We start from the raw sequence: 23,072 nt of genomic DNA on the forward strand, positions 1-23,072 counted from the left end.
GGGGGAAAGCCCCCAAGAATGCCGCAGCACTTTTGGCTCCATACCAAAAAAGGTGGTCTGGGAATTCCAAATATTGCCATGTACTATAAAGCCTCCTTAATTTCCCAGGCTTTGTCAGTAATAACGAACTCTTCACAGCCGCTTTGGCTACATCTGGAAAGTGCATGGACGGCCCCAGACGTCGTGGCCCATCTTAATTGGACTGCTGCTCAACCAAACCCAACTAAACATAAAACAATGTTACCAACTCCAAAACATACGTGGAGGAGACAGGTGCCCTCTTTAATGGGACCAGTAAAGATAATCACATTGGCTCCCTTGACGGCATTAAACTCTATCACCACTGATCTATACCTACAATCCTGGATTAACAAATGGGTAAATCGAGTGGGGGCTGTGTGTTCAGAATCAGGAATTAAAACATTCCCTGACTTACAAAAAGAATATGCACATCCTAGTGGGGAACTATTCACGTATCGAAGAATGGAAAAATTGTTCAATCAAAACAAATTAAGCAACATACACCATCGATACTGTTGGAAATCACAATAACTGTACAATCAGCCCCAATAATTGCAGGATATGGGTCTACGGTCTCCAAACATTGTGTTATAACTGGTTAAGTTTGCTATTTTCGTTCCTCGTTCTACCTCAGCATATTTCTGGGGCTCTGTAATATACAGGGTCATCGATATAGATCACAACACACCAATAGTTATCAAACCACATTCTGAGCAACAAGACACTCCCATCCACTTGAAGCTCCTTGTTCTCCTTTTACTACTCTTGCACATTATCTAATCTTTGCAGCAAAATGGTGAATTTGAGGATGCATCTACTGGGTGGTCTCAAGAGAGGAGACAAGGCGATACGAATGTTAAATGTATATTCCGATAGCACATATACATTATAACCTTGTTATCCACACTTATACCACAGTATATGACAATAGCTTTCAGCTAGGCTGCTTCCTGTTACAGATCTATGTATGGGAGGACACAACCCTCCATAGCTGGTTAACCCAAAAATGCTAGGATCTCGAGCCATGAATGTATATCAATAAGTGGTTTGTGACTTGTCCATGTTAATCCTGGTATTGTTACTCTGTACAAGACGATTGAGACCCTATGTGATATTTGTAATGTTGTATGAAGTGTGTGACGTCATATGAAGAAAAAAATAAAAGAAAGAAAGAAACTCTGAACTAATTTACATTTATACCAATAAAAAATGAAAAAGAAAAAAAAAACCTGACCTACACTCATCACTCATCTCATTTGATTGTGGTGTCGGGGTGACACGGCCCGGGAGTATTCCAGCGGGAGTAAATGATGCTTGTATTACCAGACACTGTCCTGGTTCTGGCCTCGATGGACTCTCACACGGCCCTGCACAACAGGCATCGGCTGATCCCAAGGCTTCCAACCTATTTTTTTTTTTTTTACTTTATATATTCTTTATTTTATCGTGCATAGATAATACATATAACAGTATACTAGCAATGCCACGACAGCTGTTGCCAGAGGATTGAGAGACATAGATTGACATATGCATGGCATGAATAACTGAGCACATTTTTATGTGTATGTTAAGAGTTGAAAAACAGTAGTGTATTAAGAGTCAGTGAGCGTGCTAGGGCGAGCGCGAAGCTTAGTCCCTGACTGTGCTAACAAATAGGTGTAGGATGCTTAACTAACGCTTTTGAGCTTATCAGCAGGTGCAGCCGGTAGAGGCATGTTGCTGTCTAACAATCTTATGGGATACTTGAGGTGCCGGATCTCCTGCTATATTATGATGTGTCTGGATAAGTAGTGATGTATGGCTACAGCAGGAGTGGTGGGGGAAGTAACTAGCTCGTATATGGGTATGCAGTGCTGTGTCTAAGTGCGGTCCTATGTGGACCTAGCTGGTCGTTGGATGTGTGTAGCATGTAAGAGGTGAGGCAAACCAAAGAGACATAATCAGGCAGTTCAAAGAGACCGGTATGGCTGGGGGGAGGCTCATGTGACATCCTTCAGCCGATGCCCCGGGTTGGGAGGTCCGCGACCCAGTGTTTCGTGAGTTCTCCTTGTCTTGTGTTTGGCCTGGGTGGTGTGTGGGCAAAAAAGTCCAGGTTTGTGGCAGTGGTGTCTCGCCATTTCTGCGCTCCATCCCATTCCCTTGGATCCGCCCGGGTGTGCACCGCCAGACTGTGGGTTGTGGTTTTGTTGAGGTTTTCTCCGAGGTGTATTACCCCATGTTGTGTCAGCTGTCTGCTCTTATGGAGGTGTGGTACCGGGCAGAGTCTCTTCCAGGCCCCCAGACTGCAGGTTCGGAGTCATGTGTTTAAGGGTCTGATGCCCGTGCGTGAGCGGGGAGCCGGGCGAGTTCGCTTGGGGTGCCGGTCTGTGTGGATCCTCCGCGAGGCTGAGTGGTGCTCGGGATGGATGGTGATGATTGGCGTGTGATGTGTCTCGTTTACACACTGCCGGTTCGCCCCTGTTTGCTTCCAGGGCACCTCTCTCCGCTTGCTCGTGGGCAGGAGGGTTCGCGGTGCTGTCGGAGGTGTTTGCATTCTTTGCTTGAGCTGGGACCAGAATCGGGCAAAGGTTGCTGTTATACGCTGCTGTATGTCGCTTGATCCCTCCAGCTCGGCACTGTGATGTTGCTCTCGGGGTGAGTTTGCCGCCGCCATTTTGTGTGCGCCATGTGCTTGGCTTCTACATTGTCGCTGTTGCTCAGGCTGCAGGTTCGGTCTGTGACTGCCTCTCCCGCTGCTTGCTGAGGACCGAGATGACCCCCATCGGTCCAGAGGGGGGGGGGGGGGTAGGAGTTGGGAGCCCGGAGGGGTCCATATCCAGGTCAGTCAGCGTGGAGAGCGGCCGTCTCTCCACAGCTCGATCTCCGGTGGGCCTCAGGTTCAGAGAGCAGGGTCCCGGTGGGGTATGTGCTCGGTTTTGGTGTCAGAGGAATCCCCCGGGTGTCCCCATCTCTCCAGCTTCACTTGATGTGCTTTAAGCAGTTTTTTTGGGGGGGTTACCCCCGATTCGTGCTGATTTGGACAGGAGCTGAAGCTTGGTACAACCGCTCAGCTTGCCTGCTAGGCTCCGCCCCCCGCTTCCAACCTATTTTATTTTCTCTTTACAGTGTCTCCCGCCTGTGCGGAGGATGGCTCCTGCACTTCTACACTGATTTTTTTTCCTAAGATTGATAACCATGTTATCTTAACTCTTTGATACCTATACCAGTGCTTACACTTACATAGCATAGGTTACCTTATACTTAGTACTCCCTAATTTGTACTCAAACATGCCTGGATTGTATTAGGAGCCTTACAGTTTACCTTGCATCCAATATTCAAGTGTGAAGACCTAGCCTGTTGTAAAGCATAATGTACTTTAAATGTGTTGCTAGCATGCAAGCATAGTTCATATTATTTTGTTTTACCTTTAACCGTGTAAGCACTGTGTTCAATCATATAGTCATCCTATTATTTCTTGTTTCGTTCGATTATAAAAATGTGCATGGTTTCCATATGTCATGCCTTTATATCTAACTATTTGCCATTGAATCACTTGTCTATGCTGTTGTGGCATCACAAGTACATTTGTAATTACTTATGTGCAGTAAAAAATAAAGTTTAAAAAAAAACAAAAAACACTGCAGTAAGGAAAGTTTAAGAATTAGACCTCTTTTTGAGGAAATGTGTATGGAAACTGTGAGTAACAGTCAGAGGAGGTGTGTCTAGGGCTGCATAAACAAAGTGATTTGACTTCTAAATATCAGACAATTGCACAGTGAGACTGCAGAGATGATCTAAACACGAGAACCACTTTATTAAGCTAAATTTGCTTTGGTGCTTAAATGGAGTGTCCCTGGCTAGTAAAGATCAAGTTTAGCAAAAAAGTTTGCAATTCACAATAACCTGAAATGTTATTGACCGTGGTTCGAAAGAACACAACGGACTCTTAAAATACTTTGCTGCTTTTGTTGATTTTCTGTTCGAAATTTGAAAAACCAGCAGCTTATACAGGAAAGTGCACAAGAATGTCACTGCATGTCATAATATTTGATATTCTTACTGTCGTACTGACTCACAACTGTGACACAAGTATATTCGTGTAATGATGCAATAGTTCTGCCTAAAATAAAGAATTAAAATAAATGAAAATACTTGGCTAATTTGAAACATCATTTAGAAGTTTTCATTACCCGACTAAGAAAGAACAGGTGGTGAGTCTGAACTTGCTATTTCATGGTCTGATCAGGTTAAAAAAAAAAAAAATATATATATATTATTTTTAAGTGAGCAAACAATGTCCAAAGTAAAAATCTTTTCGTTCCTTAGGGTAATACAATCAATCTGAAAATACAATCATTGTCACCTAAGATTTGGGTTTTTAGGGTCATGTTTTCAGATTGATTTTTAGCACCCTAAGGCATCAATACATTAAATTTGGTTCTACTTTACTACAGACATTGAGGTTTTATTTTTCTATTTTTATTTTATTTGGATTTATTCATCCAATATACATCCATGTCAATATATATAAGATGTAGGAAGAAACAAAAATATACATGGTAGGAACACATAAGCTACATCTAAAGAGATAACAATATTCCTATATCTGAAGGGAAAACAGTGTTTATACAATATGACACATCAGGCAGAGTAACCATCTCTGGGTTTAAACTATATTGCGGATTGTAGGTTGTCTAAATCTGTTGTATAGGCCAAATAGGCTGGATAAGGCTAGCCAATATACAAGGGGATCACTTGGAATAAAAGCTATGTTAGGGGTTGTTGCCACTGCACTCGGAACCCTAGCTCTGGGTCATTATTTTCCTGAAACTTGTGGTCTCTGCTGTATGGAGATGTATCATTCCTGAACTGTTCATTGAAAATCCAGACTGGTGGGTCCTGGGCTGCAAAGTCATTTCTCCTGGATCGCTTGGTGGTTGTCTCTCCTCTGATCTTTATGTGGTCTTTGCTTGCGACCCCTGGTAATACTAATTTGTTTAGAAAAGCCTCTGGATCATAAGCGGAGGTCAGGGTGAGTATGCCTCCTTCGTAATTATGAGAGAACCCTCCACTCCCCAGCGGTACTTGGAGTGGTCTCTCAGTCGTCTAGCGACCGAGGCCAGCTGCCTTTTCTCGAGTAACACCCAGAATGGAAGATCCTGTGTCTGGACTCTAAAGTGAGGTCAAAAAGCATATATTATATATATAATTTTTTTTATTTTTTTTTTATTTTTTTTTTATAGCCGAGCTGGAAAATTTTTCCAGATCTTCTTTATTTCTCTTATTTTCCATTAAAATATGCAAACATTCTGAGTTTAGTGAATAGCTTCATCAATGTCCAGGCTTTAAGCAGGAGCTTCAATTTGTAATCATTGAGTTAATATTATTGCCATTTATATAGCGCCAACAGATTCCGTAGCGCTTTACAATATTATGAGAGAGGGGGGAATTAACAATAAATAGGACAATTACAAGAAAACTTACAGGAACGATAGGTTGAAGATGGCCCTGCTCAAACATGCTTACAGTCTATAGGTGAACAAGTAGATTGTCATAACAGACTAGTAGTTTAGACTACAAAAAAAAACCCCAAAACACCCCTATTTCCTCATCCTTGATATCATTACTGACACTAGAGCAACTCTAAAACAAAGAAACCGCCAGCATTCACCTTCTAAATTTGGGTACAGCCTAGCAAAGTACACTTGCTACTGTACATGGCAAAGTCCCAACTCAGAGAAACCGTGCCAAGGCCAACTGGTTAACATGGCAGCAAAGCTAGAGTAAATTTCAGTGAAAATGTAATGTGATGGCACTTTTAGGCTCGTCAAGTTTTACTGTTCAAGAGATTTTCAACATTCAAAAAAATAAAAATAATAATCAGGATGCATACAACATGTGCATTAACAGGTTATAATAAAGTAAACACACACAAAAAAAATAAAAATAAAATACTTGAGGCTGAGAGAATATGCTCCCAGAAACATGGCCTTTGTTTATTTAGGCTTGTTCATTAAATATGCTTTGCTGGACAATGTTATGCACGTGTTTGCCCCTCTATATTTTCTGTGATTTTTTTTTTCCCCATCAGTACTAAATCCAAATTCAGTTTGCCCAGAGCCCTAGGCAGGATGCCAGATTGGGGCCCACTCTGAGCCTGGGCTCTGTTTTTGTGAGCATTGTTTCAGCCAGTCACAGCTCCAGGCTCCTGTCTAAGCACCGGCCTTGGGCGGCTTGGCTGTGCCACCTTATGGGTAATCTGGCATTGATCAATACTAATAATTGTTTTTGTGATATCTTCTATAGTTTGTGCTTGAGTCTTTGGCCACGCTGCTTTGAGGGTTTGGATTGGTAATGAGTAAACATTTAGTTAGATATCGCGAGGACCCCGCAATTACATGACCCGAGTGGGCCGGATCGGCTTGAGGGGGACTACCTGAGCTCTCAGGCAGTCCCCAGGATAGAGACTGCCAGTGTGGGATCGGCAGGGATGTTCTATGCCGCCCTGCATAGTTTATGACCGCCCGCCATCCTTAAGAGGTTAAACTACTCAAGCAGCTCAGTCATGGGCCATTCCGATTTGCTATATTTTTACCCTGCAACTGCCTCGACTCCCTGTCAATCATTGTTACAAGTTCTGTACTTTCCACTTGGCACTCAGTATAGAGAACCCACACAAAGAGGAAATTAAACAATGTTTCTATTTCTACTCTTCATTTGTAACATTTACCTTGGCTTTGCCTTTTCTGAACTAGAATGTGATGTGATGTACTTTGCTGTATCATTTTAACTTTACTTAGAATGCATTTTTGTAATAAACAAAAGCGGAACTTCTGAAAGCCGCAACCTCTGAACCTCTGAAAGCAGCAATGAAGTTCATTACACAATTCAAATCACAAAATGCTTTACCATTAGTGACCAGGTATTCTAATGCAAGAGAACGTGATAAGCATACAAAAAGTAGCAATTGTCTTCATTCCAATGAGCTCTTGAAAATGTATTGTAAAAATTCTGGTTTTATCAAATGTACACTCATTATGCAACCTTTTCTTTTGAGTAGTTGAGATTTTTAATGTTCTAGGACCACTATAGTGCCAGGAAAACAAACTTGTTTTCCTGGCACTATAGAGTCATTAGGGCCCCCTCCCAGTGGGCTCAAGGGGTTAAAACCCCTTCAGCCACTTACCTTTCTCCAGCGCCGGGCTCCCTCTGCGCTGGTGACCTCTCCGCCCTCTGCCGTCAGATTTGAATGCGCATGCACGGCAACAGCAACGCACATTCAAACTGCCCATAGAAAAGCAAAACTCAATGCTTTCCTGTGGATGTCCAGTGTCTTCTCACTGTGATTTTCACAGTGAGAATCGAGGAAGCGCCTCTACGGCTGTCAGTGCGACAGCAACAAGTGGCTGGATTAACCCTCAGTGAAAATAGCAGTTTCTCTGAAACTGCTATGTTTTCAGCTGCAGGGTTAAAACTAGAGGGACCTGGCACCCAGACCACTTTATTGAGCTGAAGTGGTCTGGGTGCCTATAGTGGTCCTTTAAGTTTAGATATAACTTTCTTTACATTACTATGTGTAATGCTTTTACAACAACGCTGTAATGTTTTCTGCCATACTTCAATCACATAAGCTGACAATCTGACCCCTTTCAGAGATTGGTTTTCAATCCACCCCTGCCTCTGGCATAACATTACTAATGATGGGGCATTATGATAGTGCAACTGCTTTTAAGATTACTGGAATTTGAAGCCCTACGCTACAAACCAATCCTTAAAAGTTGATCACCACTGTAAGTCTTGAGAGATCATGGTATATTCACCAAGGGCAAATTTCTACTAACCAGGGCTATATTTAAAATCTACAATGTCAAGTGGACATTTTTACATACATATACACAAGTGTGTATTCCTCTTGCGGGATTTCTCGGGTATCAGATGACACAAGGATTCTCCAGAAACCAGGCCGTTGTAAAAAATCAAAAAGTTGTTTATTTTGCAGCTGCAAGTCCCAGTACCTTTTATCAGTAACAACACATTGTACTGGGCCTCGAACCACAAGCGAACAAAGAATATATACTGTAGTTGATTTATTACGTATACATACGTATACAGAGAATACAAAATTACACCCATAACACCATGACTATATACAATTAAAAGGCTAATGTTTATCTCTTACATGAGCTAACTAATGGTGGGCGTTCCTGACATTCCACACATGCGCCCTGGCCCCACATGTTTATACAGTAGTTTTAACCCTGCACGTGCTAAAACTTTTCTTGAACATCCTGTAGCTTCTACCACATTCCTAAAGCTATAATTCCCTAGTCACCATTTAGGTGATTGAGCCACCGGGACAGTTAAAACGTCTCAAGAGTTACCTTGCATCAGAGGTCACGCTGCTCTGTCTACGGCTGATATAGATATCAATGATATCAGCCAATCCTATGTTTTCCCATAGGAAAGCTCTGGGAGGCTAGTGTGCATGTCACGGACAAAATGATGCACTGTGCCAATCAGATATTTTTGAACTGTATAAATGTAGCCACAAAGAGGGAGTGGTTTCTCCAACCTTTTTGCACCCTGGGCTTATTTGTTTCTGACTGTACCAATTATATTATCTCGTATATATTAATATATTGTCGTGTTAACCCTGCTGGGTTGAAACAGGGCTAGAACAGTGGCTTAAATGAGTCGGAGGTGGAGTTGTCAATCCAGGACACCTTATCGGGATATTAACTTGCATCCTGTATATTTAGCTCTGAATAGGTTTTTCCATCTCCGTAGTGTTTCCATTTTGATTTGCCAGGTAGATTAACGGGTTGGAACACGATTTGCTTCAAGAATATGGGTACCAGATGTTTCAAAACATTCAATATACAGTAGGTTTATTGGTTATTGGTAAGAAGGAGAGGATAGATGTGATGCAGTATTGGTGAAATATCAGCATAGTATGGCAGTTTAGAAGACTGGTAATCTCATACCATGGTATTAGGAGGAAGCTTAATGCCCAATACACCAAATAGTGACCTATTAACCAGGTTCCACCTGTAGATCTGGAGTAGAGTGGGCTTTTGTACACTAAGGCCACTCACCCACCACAAATTGGGTTAAAAGAAAAGTATAGGGGTCCACTGAAACAGTTATAATTTAATTATCACTACTCCACGGGCTAGGGAAAAATGGAATGAAGACATGGCAGCTGCCTTCTGACTTAAATATGAACCCTTCCCCCCACCAACTGCTAGTCGTAAGTGGAAAATGGAAAGGAGAGGAGGCACTGAGCAGCCCCTCTCCAAATCCAACAGTCCAAGGGATAGGGAAGAGAGTGCAGGCAGAAACAGGTCTACTCATTTATCTGAAATGTGAGAGTGTGCTCCTCAATGCTTTGATCTTACTAAGCAGTTATATGCTAATTAGCAATAGAATACAGATTAATTTAAAATTGCAGTTTTTTTATTCAAGCAGACAACTGGTCTGCAGTAGAATCTGTACAGATTACAACATTCATTTACATAAATTTAATGTTAATTACTGCAAAATTACAGTTTCTGCTTCATATAGTGGGTTGCTCTCCAACTAGCTTCATCACTCTGCACCCGCAGCCTGCTCGTCTTATTAATATTGATTGGTCAGAGCCAACGCAGAGTTCAACTTGAGGTCTCTCTGTGATGTTAGTGAAGCTACGGATACTTTTTTACGGCAGCTGGAAATCAATTGCAGCAGAAATTGCAGGAGACACAACAGATAAATATTTAACAGTTACACTAGGACATACTGTTTCATAGCACAAGAAATGTGACCCCTTTAGCAGAACTTCAACAATAAAATTTGATCTATGGAAGAAGGCCAATTCCTTGGGATTTTTTTTCCTGATTGCTTGTTACCTCTTGGGAAGATTCCAGGATCCATAAAGGTTGCCATGCTGAAGTTTGCCAAGACAAACAGGAACACGAGCCCATTGTACACTGGAATGGCTGGGGAGATTTCTCTAGTTAGCCAAGGACACCTGTACATAAAAAAATAGGAAAATAGTACTTGGTGATTGCAAACTGGCTTGGAGAAAGAAACTTGACTGTTGTGAGTATTCAAAGACAGCATCAAAGGAATAAAAAATAAATCAAAACAAATTATAGATATCCATATACCGGTATATATATTATACACACAAGAAATATTCTTCACATAGCCATTAAAAATGTTAACAGTCAAAATAAACCATTGGGGAAAGATTTTTGGTCAGCAGACGCCTCTTATTATTGGACTTTATTCTGTCCATATATCATTGCTAGGTCTACTCTTCAGAGTGCAATTTTAAAAATGTTGTTGGTATTTTTATGCAACTGTTTGGATGCGTGCATGTTTTATAGTATCAATTCTGATTTTATGTATACATCTTAATTTAAAGGGACACTAGAGTCACCAGAACAACTACAGCTTTTTGTATTTGTTCTGGTGAGTAGAATTATTACCTTGAGGCTTTTTGCAGTAAACGCTGCGTTTTCAGAGAAAAGGCAGTGTTTACATTACAGCCTAGGGATTGCGCCACTCCTCAGATGGCTACAAGAGGTAATTCCTGGGGCAGAGATGCACAGTGAGCAGCACTGAAATTAAGTGTCTCCACCCTTTGCATGGAGAAACTCAACTTTTCTCATAGAGATGCATTGATTCAATGTATCTTTATGAGGAGATGCTGATTGGCCACGGCTATGTTTGACTTGTGTTGGCTCTGCCCTTGATCTGCCTCGTCGACAGTCTCAGCCAATCCAATGCTTATCTATGTGGAAGCATTGTGGTTGGCTTTGATCAACACTTCTGATCTCAGCCAAGCAAGCAGGTCAGGGGCAGAGCCTGCAGCAGCAGACTTGAATAAAAGTAGGATTTTACTATATTTAGGGTGGCAAGTAGAGCTAGATGGTGATGTTAACACTATAGGATCAGGAATAAGTGTTTGTGTTCCTGATCCTATGGTGTTCCATTAATATAAAAATCAATCTATTAATAAATAAATGCAAAGCAATTAAACATTTGATTCATTTTTCATACATTGTGCAGTGGGTCTATTTTTGTCACATTACATTTTTTATTTTGTTAACTTAGTGGTGTTTATATTAATTTATTTTTTGTGTGTTGTTTTCTCTGCTGCTATTGCACACCCATTGCTCTGATTTATCTTTTGCTTAGTCGATTGTGGAAAAGAAACAGTTTTCACTAAAGGGTAGCTAGATCAGCAGATGTGCGTTTTGTGGATTTAGTGTAAGATTTTTTGTTATTCCTTTTTTTTTTTTACTAAAAAACGTTATTACTCCAATAAAGCCAATCACTCTTTTTGTAAATATACATTTTAAACAATTGACACACACCTACATATATACACACACACACACACACAAATATAAAACAAAAAATAGATAAAAAAAATAGATGAAAGGTGCACTCACAGGTCTTGATTCAAAGGTTTGTTTATTTACTGGTGCAAATTACATTACATATACACACACACATTCATTCACATACACACAAAAAATACATACAACTAAATCCAACGCACACTTCACCTCAAACAAACATTAAAACCTACAAAGTTGAGTTACAGCACATGGCTGGAGATTGCATAAAATGCCACAATGTCATTACACTCCATTTTTGTCAAGTTTCTACTCTATACCAACTTAATGACTTTTCTTACAAGATTAACCCATTTACTGAAGACATCCATTCTCTTGTGGCTCTCTGCAGCGTAAGGTTTAAACAGGGCTTACAATGAGGCACCTGGGACATGGAGGGGTGCAAAGCCAGGAGTTTGTAGTCAATATTCCCATATTATACAAAATTAATTTCAGCCTTTCAGTTCTCTTAATAAGATTATAACTTTTTCTATCCATGTATCTAGATCTATTCATCATTCTATTTACACATAAAAGAGGAGTTTGTAACTGAGGTTATGATACCGGAGAAACTGACGGAAGCCAAGCACAGAGAGATGGACACAGGTTTCTTCAGGAAGGAAGAGATTCTTTATTGGATCACCGATCGGGACTCAGAGGGACTAGCGTCACCAAAATACAGCAAAGTCTGAGTACTGAATACATAGAGTACATTCCTTATATAGCACTGTAGCTCCTCCCACAATTAACTACACCCACACATACCCTTAACCTATTTAATGAATAGAGTCTAAACTCATCCATCCGGTCTAACCACGTGGCTCATCTGATACAAAGGAGAGGGACGCGTAATTCCAGTTCTTACATTCCTGCACCTGGTCAGTACAGTGATGACAGTATCTTAGCTACGTGTTATTAACTAACTGATACTACAAACACATATACATACATATGCCTTGTGGCAATCTTAGCCTGCTAAACTTGTATTTTACTGGAATTACATCACATTCCCCCCTTTGATGCCTCTGATATTTCACAATTACTTGAGGCATCACTTAACCTTGGTTTGCATATACCTCAGGTTACCATGAACCAGACCAGACTTATCTTATGATGTGAATCTTCAACATTCATCTTCTTGCATTGGTTCTCCCTGATCTAGAGCCTTATACTTATATATCGCCATTATCTGTGCAGCAGCCTTCCTCTCTGCTATACTTCCTATCAGGCTTTGCACAGACCTAACTACTAAGGGTATAAGACACGGTAGGAGTAGACACAACAGTAAAATCAGTAGGACTCCACCTACCACTGCCTTAAGCCCTCCAAACCACTCATACCAGCTACCAAACCAACTACTTGGATTGTACCCTTTCCATACCTGAGTAGGCACATGCGCTAGTTTAACCATATGGCTAGTAAGCTCAGCTATTGCTTGCCCTTCGTCATCTATTTGAAGACAGCAATTACTTAGGTTAAACTTCCCACATACACCTCCCTCTACTGCCAAAAGGTAATCCAAGGCTAATCTATTTTGGTAGACTGCTGTCCTCATCCTGGTGTTATGCTTCGCTAGAAGATTGAGCGCTTGTGATGTCTCATTTGTGATAATCTCAACCACCGCCTGTAATCTTATAATACGGTTGAGCATATAAATAGGGGTTCTATAACCAAAGGTACCATCCTCAGCCCACGTGGCTGGCCCATAATAATCTATAATACGCTGGGGAGGCCATTCATTATCTTCCCAGGCGCCTATCTCTATGGGTCCCCTTTTCTTCCTATGATTCACATCATACACTTTAACACCTAAAGTCTCACCTGTTTCAATCGGTAACAAGAAGAAGGATGGTTTGAGCATACCCAACACACATGCCCCTTCCCAGTCCTGTGGCAACTCCGAATAGGCTTTCTTACCACAGATCCAGTACAAATTTGCTGGGGCTCTCCAGGTAGATGTGATGGATAGATCAAACCACACATCCTTTAAATTGGCATATCTAGCAAACGGGTTAGATGGTTCTGAGACATTTGAAGCCGACCACCAAGTTGTATTCTTTGTATCATCATCATAAGCTTTTTGCCCTAGACAAGTTAATTCTCCTACAGAAGTATTATACATCATTCCTTTCTTTGCTATGCAAACATAACCTATGATGGAGGTCTTTAATCTCCACTCAGATTTACCTCTAACACTCATATGATAATCGGCTTGTGTAGATATTAATTGGTCAACTGCCTCAGAACCGGACATTACCTCCTTTGCTTCCCAAGGCCATTGGTCTCCCATGTTAGTACCTCCACACACATAGCAGTTGGTAACATTAAGACTACCGGCAATACTTTCAGCTAAATCGATGAACAGGTTTTTAGCATTATGGGGGATCTTATTATCTATACTCATCTCTTCGTAAAAGGAATGGTATACTTGATGAGTCTGGGAGGATACCGTATCAGTCTCTATTCCTATAAACAATAATGTCCCAGGATCTAAACCCGTCCCGTATATTTGAAACCCAAATAAATTTCCATACTTATCTAAGAACTTGTCGGGGTTATTAATGAGTATATGGACTGGGTTGCATTCCATAGACTTACAATAAGGGCTAGTCGGCAACTTAGTCACTATCATGTCTTTGTCTACTGTCTGTCCCCAAGTTGCCCACCCCACACAAGACCAATATGGGCAAAAGTTATAATCTCTATTTGGGCATCTAGGACTTACATATTTATTTTTGCTACTGGGACAAATATATTTATCGTTAGACCCATACGTCCTCTCCCATCTAAGATCCCCACATACATTCCACGGCTTTCTACCACTCGATATCGCTTTACACGCATCAAATAGCAGAACACCCGAAGAATGTACGGATTCTAACACCGTTTTATTAATTAGGGTCCCCTGAGGATCTCCATTCCTGAGAGTCAACCAGATTGTACGAGGTTGATACTCCGGACTGAAGCACTTAGGTTCTCCTACTCCTAAATGGCACACACTATAATCTATATTTAAGTATCTACATCTCGATACATCTCCTTTACACTCGTATTGTGAATGCCAAATTAGGGTTTGGGAAATATGGTTACCTGTTCTCGTAGTCTTAATGCATACCTCACAGCTAGGAGTGTCGGTACCTCTACCTTCCTGAATATAAAAACACATGTAAATAAACACAATCAAAAGCACATCTTTCGCCGTCATCCTCAGTCTTCGTCCGTGCGATGGAACCTCAGCTTCCAGGATGTGAGGGCTGCAGGGAATGGAGTTCTGCTCGTCTTCACAGGTGTCCCTTCGAGACTTTCCTGGCTTATACACTATGTGATGGTAAGCGGACAGGCTTTATTATGGCCTTCTCACTCACATCTGTAACAATAAAATTTGTAATCCACAATAATTCCTCGTTACTCCGACTGAGTAGTGCGTTTTAACCGGATCTTGCAGGGATTCTCTGGATCTACTGTAACTTGCCAAGAATCGACTGCTGCTGGTTTAACCCTGGAGTGATGTATCCACGGAGTCACTTCTGCTACTTTTATTGCTGTAGGGGTAGACAAAAGAACAACATAAGGACCTCTCCACTTGGGCCCTAACGGTACATTATTCCACTCTTTAATCCACACTTGATCTCCTGGATGATAACTATGAACAGGGGGATAAATATTCACAGGTAATCTATCTTGTACCCATTTCTGTACCTCCTCCATAGTCTTACCCAACTCTACAACCTGTTGCCGGGTAATTCCTTCTCCCAACTGACTCAAGTCCCCCCTTAAGTTACCAAGTACGGGAGGTGGTCGCCCATACATGATTTCAAAAGGAGAGAGGCCCATCCTTCTGGTAGGGGTACTGCGGATTCGCAATAAAGCTATGGGTAAGAGAACGTTCCACTTAAGTTGGGTTTCCTGACACATTTTAGCCAACTGGTTCTTTATAGTTCTATTCATTCTCTCTACCTTACCAGAACTCTGGGGTCTATATGCAGTATGAAGCCTCCACTTTATACCAAGCATATGAGTCAGTTGTTGTAGGCACTGATGAACAAAAGCTGGACCATTGTCCGATCCTATAGAACAGGGTAGTCCATATCGGGGTATTATTTCTCGTAGCAGGAATCTCACAACTTCTCCTGCTTTCTCTGTACGAGTAGGACATGCTTCTACCCAGCCTGAATAGGTGCACACAATTACCAGCAGGTAACGATGTCCACCCGATTTAGGCATCACTGTAAAGTCTATTTGTAGATCGGACATGGGGAGTCCCCCCATAAACTGAACTCCTGGTGGCTTTACTGGTCCTTGTCTTGCATTATTCTTAGCACACGTTACACATCTGCGTACAATGGCCTGAGTCAAGTTGGACAATCTTGGTATGTAGAAATGTTTTCTAAGAGATTCTTCAGTACTGTCTCTCCCAGAATGTGTCCCGTTGTGATAATTTTGGACAATTTCTACCGCTAGCGATGCTGGTATAACTATTCTTCCATCTTCTAGCTGATACCACTTGTTCTCCAGATACTTTCCCGGTTCAGTCTTTAACCACTCCTCTTCTTGAGCTGTATAAACTGGAGTCCATTGGGACAGTGGAGTTGGTATAAGAGCAGCTATATGCCCCACATACTCCTGTCTTCCTGATTCAGCAGCACGCTTAGCTGCACTATCTGCCATCCGATTTCCCTTGGTTACATCACCATCACCTCTCAGATGTGCTCGACAATGAATAATACCGACTTCTTTCGGCTCCCACACTGCTTCCAATAGTTGTAGGATTTCAGCTGCGTACTTGATTTCTTTGCCCTCTGAATTCAGTAGTCCTCTTTCTTTATACAAAGCTCCGTGGGCATGAGTGGTTAAAAACGCATACTTAGAGTCCGTATAGATATTTACTCTTAAACCTTCAGCCAATTGTAACGCTCGTGTTAGTGCTATTAATTCTGCCTTTTGTGCTGATGTTCCTTTCGCCAGTGGCCGAGCTTCTATCACCTTGTCTATGGTTGTTACTGCATATCCTGCATAGCGGATCCCTTCTTTCACATAACTACTGCCGTCGGTGTAATATTGAACATCGGGGTTCTGGATGGGAAAATCACGAAGATCTGGTCTACTTGAGAATACTTCATCCATTACTTCCAAACAATCATGTTGACTTTCAGTAGGTTGTGGCAAAAGGGTAGCTGGATTTAAGGTGTTTACAGTCTCTAAATGCACTCTTGGGTTTTCACACAACATTGCTTGATACTTGGTCATACGGCTATTACTAAACCAATGATTTCCTTTGTAATCCAACAACGTCTGTACTGCATGTGGGACTCGTACATAAAGTTCTTGACCCAGAGTGAGTTTATCGGCTTCAGCTACTAGCAGGGCGGCTGCAGCTACGGCTCTTAGACAAGGTGGAAGTCCGCTGGCCACTGCATCCAGTTGCTTAGACATGTAGGCAACAGGTCTTTGCCATGATCCCAAGTACTGTGTCAATACTCCCACAGCCATTCTTCTTTGCTCGTGTACATATAAGTAGAATGGTCGTGTGTGATCAGGTAGACCTAATGCTGGGGCACTCATCAAAGCCTTCTTCACATCTTCAAATGCCGTTTGCTGTTCTTGGGTCCATAAGAAGGGGTCGTGCTCTGTACCTTTGATAGCTGCGTACAGAGGTTTTGCTAGTATCGCATAGCTGGGAATCCATATCCTACAGAAGCCTGCTGCCCCCAAGAATTCTCGCACTTGTCTTCTATTCTTGGGTATTGGTATTTGGCAGACAGCTTCTTTTCTCTCTGGCCCCATAATTCTTTGACCTTCAGAGATATGGAATCCTAGATACTTGACAGTTGGCAAACACAACTGAGCCTTCTTTCTAGACACCTTGTATCCTGCCTTCCAGAGAATGTGTAGTAGATCGTGCGTTGCTTGCTGACAGATTTCTTTTGTAACTGCTGCTATCAACAAGTCATCTACATATTGTAACAATACACACTCTCCTGGGATGGACTCGAAATCCAATAGATCTTGACTTAGGGCTGAACCAAATAGGGTAGGTGAATTTTTAAACCCTTGGGGCAGTCTTGTCCAAGTCATTTGGCGTTTTGAGCCCGTTACAGCGTTCTCCCACTGGAAAGCGAAAATACATTGACTTTCTGCGGCAATTCGGAGGCAAAAGAAGGCATCTTTGAGATCTAAGACTGTGAAGTAAGTAGCCCCGCCCGGAATTAAAGCAAGCAGGTTATATGGATTGGGTACAACTGGATGTATGCTAACAACCGCATCATTGACTGCTCTTAAGTCCTGCACAGGTCGATACTCATCTGTGCCGGGCTTTTGAACAGGCAGCAATGGGGTGTTCCAGGGGGAAGTACAGAATTTTAGGATACCATACCGTATGAACTTATCCAGATAGGATTGGATGTTCTTCTTAGCCTTCTGCGGAATGTGATATTGTCTTAGGCTCACTGGATAAACCCCATGTTTCAGTTCAATTTTTATTGGTGGAATATTGCGGGCCAGTCCTGGTGGGTTGTTCTCTGCCCAAACTCCTGGTATGTTAAACAATGTCTCATCACTCCTAGGGTTTTGGCTAGTCAACACTGTATAAAGTCGCCACTCTTCTTCCTTTGGTACGGATAAAGTCATAATACCTGAAGGTCCATTAAACTTTAAAGATGTTGTTCCATCTGGTAGGAACGTAATCTGCGCTTGTAATTTGGATAGCATATCACGTCCCAGCAATTGGACTGGACATTCAGGCATATAAAGGAATTGGTGTTTTACTACGTGGCCTCCCAATGTACAGAGTCGACTTTTAAGAACCGGTCTTTCAGCACTTCTTCCAGTTGCTCCTATCACAGTAATAGTCCTTCCAGATGGAGGAGCAACTAGATTAGTCACCACTGAATGTTCAGCACCAGTGTCGATCATGAACGCACTCCTTTTCCCCCCTATTGATACATCGACCATAGGCTCCGCTCGACCAAGGGGGATGGAGCCCGGTCGGTATCAATAGTCCTCCATGACCGTGTCAGCCAATCCTACGAAGTCCCTACCTTCTCTATCGCGGGACCTTTGCGCTGCTGGAATATATCTGTCTTCCCTAACACTTCCTCTGTTCCCATTACTCCCTCTATAACCATTACTCCCTCCGGGGCCTCCTCTACCTCTCGCTCTGCCTCTAAAGTTTCCGTAGCCTGCCCTGGGTAGGACCCTCTCGTACTGCTCTCTTTGCGGACATTCGTTCCTCCAATGCCCTTCTTCCTTGCAATACGCACACTGATCCCTACTCAAAGGCTCCCTACTCCATCTATTATTGCCTCTATCTGGGCCCCGTTTATCTACGCCTGCGATCGCTACCGCTAGCATATCAGCCTTTTTACGCATCTTGCGCTCCTCCTCTTTCTTGCTTTCTGTTTCCCTATTCATATACACCTTATTAGCTACCTCCATTAGTTGGGTGATTGACATACCTGCAAACCCTTCTAGCTTTTGTAGCTTGCGCTTAATATCTCCGTAAGCTTGGCTGACAAAGGCGGAGTTCACCATTCGGGAATTGTCTGCGTCTTCCGGATTAAAGGGGGTGTACAAGCGGTACGCCTCCAATAATCGGTCATAAAAGACACTGGGCGCTTCATCGCTTTTCTGGATCACCTCAACTGTCTTCGACATGTTAATGGCTTTCTTTCCTCCGGCTTTCATGCCAGCAATTATAGCGTCTCTATAGGCTCTGAGTTGAACCATATCAGCACCATTTACGTTCCAATCGGGATCAGTGTTGGGATAATGTGTTGCGGCCCATGCTGCTGGATTAGCTTGGTTCAAAGCACGGGCTCTATCTTCTAATGCTTTAATGGCTGCTTGATTTATTCTTGTCCTTTCCTCATTGTTAAATAAAGTCATTAGTAACTGCTGGCAATCAGCCCATGTCGGATTATGCGTCTGTACTATTGAGGTGAACAGATCAGTCATGGCTTGTGGTTTCTCAGTATACGAGGAATTATGGGTCTTCCAGTTTAAAAGGTCGGTAGTGGTGAAAGGGACATATACGAAGACAGGGTCAGCGTGTGCCATTTGACCTGCGGCATCGATATAAGCTGACCCGGGATTTAAGCGAAGAGGCATCTGATAGTGCTTTAATTGTTGGGCACCAGTCAACTGTCGGGTTTGGATGGGGCTACGTAGGGAAGCGTCAGTCATGGGTTCCGGTCGGGGAGAGATAGGGTATGGGGATGTGGGAGGTTGGTTTTGGGAAAAGGTAGTGAATAGAACACTTCGGGCCGAGCTAGATGAAGCTTGACCGGAAGTCTGAAGTGGCGCCAAATCAGGATATTCATTTTTAATGGAGGTTGGTCTATCTGGTTCCGGAAGGGGGGATTTAGTACGAGGGGGGGTGGATCCTGCACTGGAGGAGGAAGCGGAAGTGGATGGGGGTAGTGAGGGAAGGGTTACAGGACTTCCTGCGTTTGCGTCACTTCTTCTTAACGGAAAGTAAGGGGGCGGCAAAGGGATCTCGGACTCAGGGGGCGTGTCCAAAATGGGCCTAACACCAGCCCTAGTGGACGAACAAGTCCTAGCTACCATGAGGCGACACTGTTCCTCGTGGCATGTCCGGAGCCATTTTGGCGAGTCATTTACGGCCTGTCTCCAACAATCAATATAAGGAAACTGGCCGTAAAGTTCAGGCCTACCTGATACAGCCACGTGTAAGCGCTGTACCAGAGTTGGATCCAAACTGCCACGTGGCGGCCATGCCGCAACCAAAGTAGGCCACTCCCTAGTGCACAAAGTGACCAAACGTACAGGGGACATCTTAACCCCAAAATCACAAACTTTGAATCCCTTTTTAAAATTCTTAACCATACATCCTAAGGGATCCGGAATCGTTGACTGCGACGCACCCATATTTAACAGTGGAACGTTGTCGACAACGATTACTATACACGCGTACTATTCAACAGTCACACCCGTTTCCTCTGGCAACAGCACCACGTGGTACGGTTATCAAGTGAAACGTACACAATAACAATAAACACTCAGGGAATTCCCGTACACACACAGCTGCTACACCAGTCACTATATAATCAATATTATGCCCTTTGGCGTAACTACACAGTCACCCACGCTATAATTCTCTATATACGAATTACCCGTCTATAACACACCCCAGTAACATCGTCTTTTACAAATAGCGGTTACAGTACGGTTAGCATAGGTCAAAGCACAAGTTAAGGTCACAATACAATTATTAGTGGTTATGGTGTTAAACATGCAATGGACGACAATGATTAGTACTTATTATATAATGTCAGTAAATATACAGGGTTATGGTACCGTGCACTATAATACAGCAACACACTATTAACACTCTCGCTAGACGGCTGAGCTCGCGCTATCTAACAAGATATACACTTTACTAAACAATCGTTAACACATTTACAATTCCCAACTAAACTATTGGCCAGTACCTTGAATGGACTACCTAAAACTATATACACCCGTTTTGGTTAGCCACACTGCCCAATCACCACATATACATAGCGAGCTAGAGATCCGAATTTACACAGGCGCCTCTTAGTCGCACTATACAACGAGCTAGAGATCCGAATTTACACAGGCGCCTCTTAGTCGTACTATCAAAAGTCTAGTGGGTTCCAAATTTACACGCCTTCCCACTTAGCCCAGATAGGATGAGAACTAGCGAACCGAATTTACACAGGCGCCGCTTAGTCTCCCGGTCCCTCCGACCTAGCGAACGTAATATACACCCTAGAACGCTAGTCTAGACAAGACACCGGTGTCCGGCTAGGGCTATCTTACACCAGGACCCCGCCTGACTAACCAAATCAAACGGTCTGACTAAAGAGCGTTCGATCGAGCGGTGCGCCTTCGCTCCTTCCCTCCGACAGAGGGGGCAGATACAGATTCAAAACCCCTTTGGGCCTACCGCACAATCGGTATACCCCTAGTGGGTCCTGCCGTCTAAAACAGCAGTTATCTTACCTCCTCGTTCCTGAACCTGAGTTCACACTCATCGACGGGGACACCCCAGCACTTCTCACGTAGAGGCCGATGATCTCCTGGACAACAGACCAGTGGCGCCGAGACGAAGGGAGGTCCACGCAGAAGTTCAGGGGTGCAGCCGTAGAGAACGTGGGCAAAGATAGACCGTCTCACGCCTCTGCCTCTCAGCTACCGTTGAACGATGAGCTTCCCGGCCAATGCACCAAATGATACCGGAGAAACTGACGGAAGCCAAGCACAGAGAGATGGACACAGGTTTCTTCAGGAAGGAAGAGATTCTTTATTGGATCACCGATCGGGACTCAGAGGGACTAGCGTCACCAAAATACAGCAAAGTCTGAGTACTGAATACATAGAGTACATTCCTTATATAGCACTGTAGCTCCTCCCACAATTAACTACACCCACACATACCCTTAACCTATTTAATGAATAGAGTCTAAACTCATCCATCCGGTCTAACCACGTGGCTCATCTGATACAAAGGAGAGGGACGCGTAATTCCAGTTCTTACATTCCTGCACCTGGTCAGTACAGTGATGACAGTATCTTAGCTACGTGTTATTAACTAACTGATACTACAAACACATATACATACATATGCCTTGTGGCAATCTTAGCCTGCTAAACTTGTATTTTACTGGAATTACATCACAGTTACGTTATGCTTTATTGCCCCTTGCTTAGAAGCAGTTTTTCAGTAAGGCATTCTGTTCACTAGCTTATCGCATCCCATTTCTTGACCCGGATTTACAAACCCAGTCATTCAGGTATAATGAATGAGCGGGATTGTGGTATGTGTGCACACGTGCACAATTAATATGATTGATGTTAGCAGGCTTCAGTTCATGAGTACAATCATTAATAGTCATGTGGATGGCATGACGGCTGTAAAATAGGCCTGTGGTGCGAGGTTACTGCATATAAAGGCAAATTCTGCAACGTTGATGGCAGTGGTGACCTATCCAACTGGAAAGTGGCCCCTCTGTTTGCATCGGTTCCACCAAAGCCCTTATATGTTTGAGCTTCACATGTGTAAAGGAATTCTGGCTACTTAGTATTATGTACTATCCCTTTAAAATTACAAAGAATATACAATAAATACATGAACATGAAGCAGAATCTCACCAAGAGCATGGGATATACAAATCTCATCCATTATCAGTCCATCATACTTAATGCAAACCTGTCATGACAGATCTAGGTCTTTAGCTTTTTTATTAACCATCTGTTTTGACTCATGTTATACAAGTGTTTCGTCTCTTAATACTATTAAAAGTTGGTATTTTAATTTTTTCATTACCCCATCTCCTGCGGAGAGCATTAATTATGTTTTCAGTGGGTATTACACTTGCTGTAAGGCACACCTACTCCTGCATACCCCTGTTTGGGCACAGACCTACTACTCATAAAAGGTAAAAGCCAGTCCAAAAGTTCTTTAAGGCCCAAACGCAGTGACCTGCTTGTTACTAGACAATATTAATTAAAGGATGGGCAGGGAGTCTACAATACAGATGATGTGGAATTATTAAAAATCTTTATTGTACTTGTATTGAATTATTGTACTAACTCCATTTTAACTTTATACTGTGACTTCGTCCTCCATTTTGTCCTCCTAACCTGACTTCTTCAATCCTCCATTTTGTCCTCATGACTTAACTTGTTCATTTTAAAACTAC

The 23,072-nt window shown here is 42.6% G+C and overlaps 1 protein-coding gene across 1 annotated transcript in view; it reads right to left on the reverse strand.

Moving 5' to 3' along the window:
- The window catches only part of ZDHHC8 (zinc finger DHHC-type palmitoyltransferase 8), a 101,705-nt gene that overhangs the window by 22,124 nt on the left and 56,509 nt on the right, over positions 1–23,072 (reverse strand). Inside the window, exon 2 of the mRNA XM_063454417.1 lies at positions 9,889–10,010. Within this exon, the coding sequence (XP_063310487.1) occupies positions 9,889–10,010 (122 nt within the window). The remainder of the gene's footprint in view (positions 1–9,888; positions 10,011–23,072) is intronic.

The sequence above is a fragment of the Pelobates fuscus genome, chromosome 5 (assembly GCF_036172605.1).
Source record: "Pelobates fuscus isolate aPelFus1 chromosome 5, aPelFus1.pri, whole genome shotgun sequence".
NCBI lineage: Eukaryota > Metazoa > Chordata > Amphibia > Anura > Pelobatidae > Pelobates > Pelobates fuscus.